The sequence below is a fragment of the Humulus lupulus genome, chromosome 4 (genome assembly GCF_963169125.1).
Source record: "Humulus lupulus chromosome 4, drHumLupu1.1, whole genome shotgun sequence".
Taxonomy (NCBI): Eukaryota; Viridiplantae; Streptophyta; class Magnoliopsida; order Rosales; family Cannabaceae; genus Humulus; species Humulus lupulus.
The window spans coordinates 208,460,358-208,470,531 of record NC_084796.1 but is presented as its reverse complement, the minus strand read 5'-3'; the positions used below and the strand labels follow the sequence as shown (position 1 = coordinate 208,470,531).

At 33.1% G+C, this 10,174-nt stretch overlaps 1 protein-coding gene across 1 annotated transcript; it reads left to right on the top strand.

Moving 5' to 3' along the window:
* The first annotated feature begins 8,549 nt into the window (after nt 1-8,549).
* Nucleotides 8,550-9,845, top strand: LOC133832842 (uncharacterized). The gene is made up of 3 exons (XM_062263127.1): nt 8,550-8,804; nt 8,901-9,048; nt 9,133-9,845. The coding sequence occupies exons 1-3, from the start codon at nt 8,550-8,552 to the stop codon at nt 9,843-9,845; spliced, it is 1,116 nt and encodes a 371-aa protein (XP_062119111.1).
* The last annotated feature ends 329 nt before the right edge of the window (nt 9,846-10,174 follow it).

Genomic DNA, 10,174 nt, shown 5'->3' with positions numbered 1-10,174 from the left:
ATATCCAAGGGTTTTAATAGGCTTAGTAATTTTATACCTATTAGGAATCAGGCCTCAGACCTGGTTATATCCAGGGGTTTTAATAGGCTTAGTAGCTTAATCTGTTAGGAATCAGGCCTCAGACTTGGTTATATTTAGGGATTTTATTTTTAGAGATTTCTCAAACTTAGTTTGTGTTCAGTCTTTTGAAAATTCGAGCGTTAAAAAGTCGTTGAATAATCAATTTCTCCAAACTCTAAGTTTTATTCTTTATTTGAATAAGCTAAACTTTCTTAAAAGCTCTCTTCGGTTATGTGCCCCCCCCAATCAACCAGAATGTAAAAATGTTCTTGGTTGCTTTTACAAAGTGAGCTCGTAATAACAAAACAATAAAATTTGTTACTTAATAATCCAACTAGTATTAAACTGAAATGGCTTTTATAAATAAGCCTTAAATAAACAGTAATTCCAAAAACATTAAAGACAACAAAACTATTGATAATACTTTTTTAAGTGTAGGGCATTCCAGGTACGTGGGATTATTTCTCCGCTTAATTGGGCTAGCTTGAAAGTTCCTTCGCGCAGGACATCTGCGATATGATACAACCCTTCCTAGTTCATCCCTAACACACCATCCTTGGGGTCTTTATTTGTTAAAAATACCCTTCGGAGAACCAGAATACCTAATTCAAGTATGCGTCCCTTAACCTTTGAATTGAAATAATAAGTGATCTTCTGTTGATAATGGGCGAGCTGTAATTATGATGCCTCTCATTTTTCTTCGATTAGATCGAGGGATGCATTAAGTAGCTCAGGGTTATGATATTGATCAAAGGTATTTGTCTGTGAGTTGTCACCATCACCTCAATTGGGAGCATACCCTCGCTTCTAAAGATCAGGGAAAAAGGGGTATGTCCCGTGGAGATTCTATGTGAGCTCCGGTAGGCCTAGAGTACTTGTGGGAGCGGCTCAGGCCATAATCCCTTGGCCTCATGTAGTCTTTTATTCAAGCTTGCCTTCAAGGTTTTGTTTACGGGCTCGACCTGCCCATTGGCCTAGGGGTACGCTACCGACGAAAAACTCTTGTTTATGCCATATTTTTCACAAAAGACTGTGAAGAGATTACTATCGAACTGAGTTCCATTGTCTGACATGATATTTTAGGGATTCCAAATCGTATATGATATTCTTCACAACAAAATCCAAGACTCTCTTCGAGGTGATGGTTGCCAAAGGTTCAGCCTCTACCCACTTCGTGAAATAATCGATGGCAACTACTGCGTAACGAACTCCTCCTTTTTCTGTTGGCATGGAGCCCATTAAGTCAATTCCCCATGCTGCAAATGGCCAAGGGGATGAGATCATGGTTAGCTCAACTAGAGCAGCTCGAGCAACTATGGCGAAGCATTGGCATTTGTCACACTTCTGAACATACGAGAATGAGTCCTTTGTCAACTTGGGCCAAAAATATCCCTGTCTCAGTACCTTTAGAGCTAGATTTTTCCCCCTAGCATGGTCTCTGCAAAAGCCTTCGTGTATTTCTTGCAAAATTGTATGTGCTTCCTCGGGAAGAACACATCGCAGGAGGGGTAGCGAATGCCCTCGTCGATATAGGACCCCTTCAACCATAACATACCACGAATCTTGGTACAACAGCTTTCTCGTGTCCTTTCGATCGTCAGGTAGCTTTCCAGTTGTGAGGTACTTCACTATGGGGGTCATCTAGGTCAGTTTTATGTCAATCATTCTGACCTCAACCATCTCTGTTGATATACTCGGACTTTCCAAGAACTCCACATGAACGACATTCAATGTATCTACCTCTTTGGTGGTGGCAAGTCAAGCTAGAGCATCAGCGTTGGAATTATGCTCGTGGAGAACTTGCTCGACGGAGCTAAACTCGAACTCAGACAACTCGCCCTTTAGCTGAGGATCACTATAACATTGGATGGCTTTTGCCTTTAGCTCCATCGCCACCCTCAACCCTGCCAGTAGGGCCTCATATTCCACTTCGTTGTTGGATGCTTCAAACCCAAACTTGAGAGTTGTATGGAACCGATGTCCTTCAGGTGAGATTAAGAATATCCTAGCTCATAGTCCACTTTCGTTAGATGATCCATCTACGAAGATTTTCCGTAATTATTACACTGGCTCCCTTACCAGCTCGTCCTAAAAGCATGTGCACTCAGCCACAAAATCAGCAAGGGCTTGGCTCTTGATTGCTGTCAATGGCGTATATATTTTCTTGAACTGGCTGAGTTCGGTGGCCCACTTCAATAAATGTCTCGACGTTTCAATATTTTTCAAAACTTGCCTTAAAGGTTGGTCGATTAAGAAGTGAATAGAATGGGATTGGAAGTATGGCCTGAGCTTCCTTGAAGCCAAAATGAGACAGAATGCAAGCTTTTCTATCAATGGGTACCGTGATTCCGCTCTGAGAAGCCTCTTACTTGCATAATATATGGGTTTCTGTGCCCAATTTTCTTCTCAAACTAACACAGCACAAACTCCATTTTCTGTCACGGCCAAGTAAAGAAATAGACATTCTCCAGATGTCAGTTTTGATAGTATGGGGGTTCAACTAGGTGCGTTTTCAGGTGGCAAAATGCATGTTCGCATTCTTCGGTCCATTCAAATTTCTTGTTTCCTCTGAGCAAGTTGTAAAATATCAAAATCTTATTCATGCAACATAGAAACAGAAATTAAGTTTCTAGTAATTCTAGGAATAAAATAAACATTGTCCAAAACAAAACAAAAATATTTTTATCAAATTCTAAATGAGTTGATGCGTGTCATATGTCGTTCCAATTTTAATTATATTTATTCCTTATTACTCACTAAATTATTAGTAAAGTGGTAGTAAGGGTCGAACCCAAGAGGACTATTATTCAATTTATCATTGAAAAAGAATATAAGAATTAAATAGCGGATTTGGTTTCAAGATTTAATAACATAAAATAATGTAATAAACAAAGAACAATGGACAATGCAATTTTACAAAACACTTAAGAATTATTCTCCACCTTCGACAATCAATCTATCAACAATGAACAATAGTATTCTCTATTCCCAATTAAACTATTAACCCCACAGATAACACTTAAGAAGTCAATTATCCTAGTTTTCCTATTATAATCAATTAAAGCTAAGCGTTCTTAATTAATCCTTTTTACCAAGCAAGAAACCTATTAAGCATGTGATCTATTTAACCCAGGAAAAACATAACATTCAATGTAAATAAGCTAATCTAGTCAACAAATTCATTAAGCATGCAATTCATTTAACCTAGGATCTATTCTTCATCACAATTAAAATACATGTCACAATACCTAATTGCAATTTATCACGCTAATTAGAATCCTAGACTATTGGGTGAATAACAATCCTAAGATGATAGTAGAACAATGCAAAACCCTAATTAGTGGCCATCTAAACAAGATTTTACAAGAATCATAACATTCAAATAGAAAGAAAAAAAACAAGCAATATAATATAAGGGAATAGAATGAATAAAATTGTAACATTCTGAATTAGTTATTAAGGCTGAGTGCCTTGATTATTGCGCTTGGAGGGCATAGTTGGATTTATATACATAATTAATCTAATAAATATGTGACTACGTGGAAAACATTATTTATATGGTAATATGACTATATGTCCATGTTTATAAGTATTAAATATGCATGTGGGCCCATTCTTGACAAGACGAGCATATTTGTAATTTTGAATCGTTGATGGTATAAATTTCGATTATAAGTGTTAAATGACTGAGGCCACATTATTATGTGGATATATTTGGGACGTGTGGTCTGAGGCGATCCTAGTGAGAGGATTGTGTTGGAGATAAATGAACTTGAATAGTTCGCAGTAAAATAAAGTTATGGAATCTTTAGATTAATTATTGCAAATACGGTCCACTAGTATTATGAATATATGTGATCTAGATCTGGATCACTAGTGTGGTAGGACACTTTAGTGGAGGTGCTTTATACATTAGAGAATATATAGAACTGGACCAGATATGTTTATTAATACTTAGTTAAATATCGTTTCGAAGTATTAATTAAATATATCAACTGATGATCATATCCTAATAGATCTTAATCCCGAAGTTACTATGAACTCTTATTTATGTTATATGAGTTCTTTGATTCACCTGTTAGGGTATGTCAGAATGATCAGGCTAAAATCTTTTTTTTAATTAAACAGTTTAATTAATAATCTCAAATTTATTGGAGCTTGGAATTATAGGTCCATAGGTCCACATAGCGGCTCTATCAACATTATTCAAGGTAAGAGTTGATATGAAGGGAAAAATAGTTTAAAGACATATTTAAGAAGAAATTTGTTCTTCGCGCCAAGTATGCAATTATATGATAATAGTGATTAATTAATTAATTACAAATTAGTTGTAGTTAATAAAATTAATTAATATTTAATTAATGTATAATTTTTGAAATTATATTAAATAATTAAATTAATTTTGAAATTTAATTAAATAATTAATTAATTATAATTTTTGAATTTATAATGATTTAAATATTTATTTTCAAAAATATTGGATTTAATTAGTTAGTAGAATTAATTAAATATCTTTATTTGAGTGGGAGAAAATAATCTGATAAGTTCAAATTGGATTTGAATTTAAAAGTTTAATATTTATTCAAATAATTAATTATATTTGATAATTAGTTAAAAATATATTTAATTTAAATTTGAATTTAAATTTGAATTAGTTATCAGGTTGTTAGATCTTATCTGACAAAGTAGTTTGAATAAATAATTAAATAAAAATTGAAAAAACCAACATCCATAAAATAGGGGTGGCACATGCACACACAGTGTGTGGCGTAAACTGCTATTTTTCAGGGATAGGATTTTCATTTTGATTTAATTAATTAATTAATGGATAATTCAAAAAATTAGTTTTTGGATATTTTCATTAATAAAAATAAATATTTAATTAAAAAGTAAATTGTAAGTTGGTTACAGATTTATTTTTTAAATTTGAATATTTTCTTTTAAGTATGACTAATCAGAAAATATACAGATAACTCATATAACCAAGACAACTCAGTCTATTTGCTCTGTGAAATATAGAACGATATTTTTCTCTCCTTGAAAAATAAAGAACCAATTCTCAGGCCTATTCTCTTGATCTCATGTGTTAAGTACATCAAGCAGAATTACAAATAAACTATCCTTCATTCTCTAAGTTCCCACACACTTCTTGAGGTGTAGAAAACGATGTGGAAGATCTTGGTGTGAGTACCTGGAAGCAGTTTGGATAGGAAGATCGTTCTTATTACGAAAAGATAGCAAGGACACTTGATAGGCTTCAAGAGGTATGATTTCTATTCTTAACTTGCTTATGATTAATGTATGTATATTAATGGATCCGCATATTTAAAGATGGTTTAAATATGTTACAAAATTTTGTTGTACACTAGGCCAACCCCACCACCTTTTCGCTGCGTATTAGGAAACTCGTTCCTAACAGTGTGTACGTAGGCATCCTACTCGACCGCCACAGCAGGGATAGCCTGATAGGAACTAGGGTTGAACCATGTTTTGCCACTTAGGACGGATAATTTGCATTCCATTTGTCTTTTATCAATTTGTAACCAATATTTGGGATCCCGTGTATAAACTTAATATTTTAATGAAAAATAATCATTTTGTTGACCAAATTTTTTAATACATAACATTGACTTAGTATTTAATTACACATTTAAGTTCAAATGACTTGTTTAGCGAGTTAAGCATTATTTTAAACACACAGTGTAACGATCTTGGTTAACCAGGACGTTACAAAAACTCATCAATGCATTCAAGATCTCAATTCTAGGGCTTTGAAATAACCCTTAACCTAAAAGAAAACTTCTCCATAATCAAATTCATGATCATAAACATAAACATTCAATGAAAATAAAGATGTTTCAGATAAGAAAGAAAAACTAGAGTGAAGAATATAGATGATGATATATTTTCTTCTCCTATGCCGCTCTAGACCCTAAAATTCGCAATTCAAAGTTATTTTAGAAGTTAACCCTAATCCCTTTTATAGCCCTTTGAAAAATACATTTAAATTTTAATATCTTCAAACTTTTTCCTCAGCTTTTCTTCCATGGTGCTAAGAATATAAAATCTTTCCATGTGATTTGATCTCATCCAATCAGCATATTTCTCATGTTCTTCTTTTCTTGCATCCCATGATAGCATAGGAGGAGGTTGATTTCATTAAAAATATGTTTAAGCTTTTTAGCCAGAAAAATTAATAAAGTTGAATTTATCCATCCTACTTCATCCTCTTCAGTTAGTTTAACTTTACTTGTGTGATCATCAATCATTTGATGCATGCCAAGACACATAATGGGAAAGCAATTGGGTGGCAACATTTTTATGATTGAAAATAAAATACAACATTATTACTATTTGAAAAAAATATCAATAATTTGGAAAATAAATATGATGCATGAATGCAATCAATTAAAACACATAAACTTAGCATTTACTATTCCACGATAAACCGCCCAACAAATAAAGTGCCGCCTTAGGGTCGGTCAAGTTAAATTCAAATAGCTTATAAGACAATCTTATCTTTATTATTTAAAACTTAAAATAACTTTTTATTTTCTCTTTTAAAATTAAAGTATCACTGGTTTGCTCAAGATACAATTATCCACCGCAAAACTTAATTGCATCTTTGTAAGTGTAACCCATTATTTCAGACTTCATGACTTAACTTAGATAGTGTCACCTTAGGGTTGGTCAAGCCTAAAATACATCACTCTTTCCTATCTTTGTAAGAAGCCAACATTGGTATTAATATGTCTAGAAACATTCCTTAGGGGGATAGAAACAAAGTTGCCTCAAGAACCTATTCATATTTCACGGTGTTGTACTAATAATGGAGACCTGATAAGTACCGAATTTGTCTATTTTTTAATTCATTATTATTCTATAACCATGCACTTGATTATTTATTTATATATGTTTAATTAGTTTATTTTGTATTTTTATATTTTCAAGAACATTTGTATAAAAACGAATGAATTTGGGATATTTTACAAGCAATGGTTAAGCTCGGAATTACAAGTCTAAAACTTTACACTTGATTTTGATAACTTTCCAATACTCTTTTGGAAATATCCCTAGAACTACAGGTTTTAGATGTTTTTCTTAGCTTTCCATAGCTTTTTGAATCGTCCAATTCCGAGTTATATCGAGGAAGTTCTGCTTAAAATACTTTTAGTCACTACAGTAGAAGAAAATCAAAAAACGGGAAAAATTGCTATAGCCGTGGCCAGCCTTATTCCAGGCCGCAGTCTGGTGGATAGAAGGTAGTGGTCGTGGCCAGCAATGTCCCAGGATCGTAGCCCGATTTTCTAGAAAATACATTTTCTAGTAGTCGCGGTCGCCAAGAAACACTAGCCGCGGCCAGCGATCAATTTTTCCTTAAATTTCAATTTTTAAATGTATCTTTTGGTGGGTTGGGGTTAACTTTGAATACAACTTTGGATTACAAGTTTTAGAGGCTAGAGTAGCAGAGGAGGAGAAAAGACATCATAATCTATATTCTTCAATCTAGTTTTTCTTTCTTCTTAAAACTCTTTTGTTTCATTGAATATTAATATTTATGAATATGAATATGATTATGGAGTAGTTTTCTTTATAGTTGAGGGTCATTTCAAAACCCTAGACATGAGATCTTCAATGCATTGATGGATTTTATTCATTTTATTCCCCTGTATTAAATTGTTTCTATTTTTCTAATTGAATGTTATGAATCTTGTGAGATCTTGTTAGGTGGCCAACTAATTAGAGCTTTTCATTGTTCTACTATCATCTTAGGATTTATATTCACCTAATAGTTCAGGATTCTAAGTAGAGTGATAAATTGTAATTAGAGTATTGTGACAGGTATTTGAAAAATAGAACCTAGGTTAAATGAATTGCACGATTAATGAATTTGTTGCCTAGATTAAACTGTTTCCACAAAGTGTAATGTTTTTACTAGGTTAAATAAATTGCATGCTTAATAGGTTTATTGCTTGGTAAAAAGGATTAATTAAAAGTGCTTAGCTTTAATTAATTATATTAGGGAAACTTAGATAATTTACTGCTTAAGTGTTATCTGCGGGGTTAATAGTTTAATTGGGAATAAGGAATATTATTCGTCATGGTTGATAGATTGATTGTCGAAGGTGGAGAATAATTCTTGACTATTTCTTTAATATCGTTATATCCTTAGTTATATAATCTTTTATATTTATTTCATTTTATGTTTTCAGCTGTTAAAACTAAAACCCCTTTCTAATTTCAGTTTAGTTCTTATTTTGAATAATAGTCCTCCTGGGTTTGACCCTTACTACCACTTTACTAATAATTTAGTGAATATTAAGGAATATATATTTAAATTTGATATGGCGAACGACACTCATCAAATTTTTGGCGTTGTTTTCGGGGACTATTTTATTTAATTTGTTATTCATTTTTTTCTTTTTACTAACTTGGTCTATTAGTTGTGGTTGATGTTTTTAGGGCTTGCATTGAACTTTGTTTGAGACATGGCAATGTACTATCAACATTGTTATGATCCTCAAATGAATAGATATGACTCCTATTTTAGCAATTACAATTCACAATGGGATGAGTATTCTAATACTTTCTATGGTGGAAATCAATATGTTGAGCCAAATTACTACTCTCAATCAGAATATAATGCGTTCACGCCACAATATTCAGATCCATCAATTGGAGATCTCATCAATGCAATGAATGCCAGCAATCTCCTACTTCAACAGATGTCAGAGCAGGCTTATGTGCCTCATCCTCAACAACCTCCTACAGGAATGTCACAAGATCAGGAACCATCAATTTCAGTTATGCTAAAAACTTTGGTGGCTTCAACTATGTAGAGCCAAGTTATTCTTCAGAGTACAGAAGCATCCCTCAAGAATTTGGAGAGTACCATGGGACAAATTGCTACATCATTGAATAATCTTGAGGTTGAGAATATTGGAGAATCACCAACAAAATTAGAGAGTAATCCAATAGATAATGATGGTACCCTAACTCTTCAAAGTGGTGCATAACTTGACACGCCACCTCATTCAGACATAACATTTGATCTAATTCCAACTCGAGAAGTCAACAATTCAATTCCAGAAGCATCTTCTCCACTAGAGATCGAAACTTTCACGTCAGTTGGTCCATCATCACAGAACATGCTACACAAACCCACTGTCAGCTCGTATGTCCATATTACTCATTTTCCGAGAAGATTGACAAAAATTAAGAATGAGAAGGAAAATAAGGCGGTCCTTAAAATAAATATTTCACTCCTTAAAACCATTAAGCAAGTACCACCATATGCTAAGCTTCCGAAGGAGTTGTCCACAAATAAAAGGAAACTGAAGGGTGATAAAAAGATAAGTGTAGGGGAGAATGTTTCTGTTATTCTCCAAAGGAAATTGCTACCCAAGTGTCAAGACCTTAGGATGTTTATAAATCCATATACTATCGGTAAAACCAAGTTTGATCATTGTATGATAGATTTAGGAGCATCTATTAATGTTATATCTTATTCTATTTTTGCTTCTTTAAAGCCAGGGTTATTAAAAGAAACTTGTGTTATTATTCGATTGGCTGATCACACTAATGTTTATTCCCTAAGGGTAGTTGAAGATGTTTTGGTGCACGTTCAATTTAGGAGGCCATTCCGACTTATTACAAGTACAACGTTGGATGTCAAAGTATGGGTAATTACAATAGAATTTGATGGTGAAGTTATACAGTTTGATATGTTAAATTCTATTGATAAGTACAAGAGGAAGAAAGTTTTGTTAAATGACCCAACATAACAAGTATAACCACAGCATTCAATCGAGCTAACGATATTAAACAAAGCAAACTTGCGGGAGTTTTTCTTACCCTTGTCTTTTTATTCTGCATTTATTTTTTTATTTAGTAGTTGCCTTAAGGACAATGCTAAAATTAAGTATGTGGGAAGGGAAAAATTCTTGTTTTATTTTTAATAGTCATTTATTTAGTTGTTATTTGTGTTTATGTTGTTTAGTTGTTTCTAGTGTAATTTTTTTGTTTCTAACTTTTGAGTTTGTCATAAGCATAGTTATGTTGAAAGTTGTCTGTCAATTATAAAACTTTTGATTGAGATAAGAAAAGATATCAT

Coding starts and splice junctions, on each gene's coding strand:
- LOC133832842 (XM_062263127.1), top strand. CDS start 8,550: ATGGCAATGTACTATCAACATTGTTATGATCCTCAAATGAATAGATAT. Junction 8,805..8,900: donor AGATGTCAGAGCAGGCTTAT/GTGCCTCATCCT, acceptor TCAACTATGTAG/AGCCAAGTTATTCTTCAGAG. Junction 9,049..9,132: donor TAATCCAATAGATAATGATG/GTACCCTAACTC, acceptor CAACTCGAGAAG/TCAACAATTCAATTCCAGAA.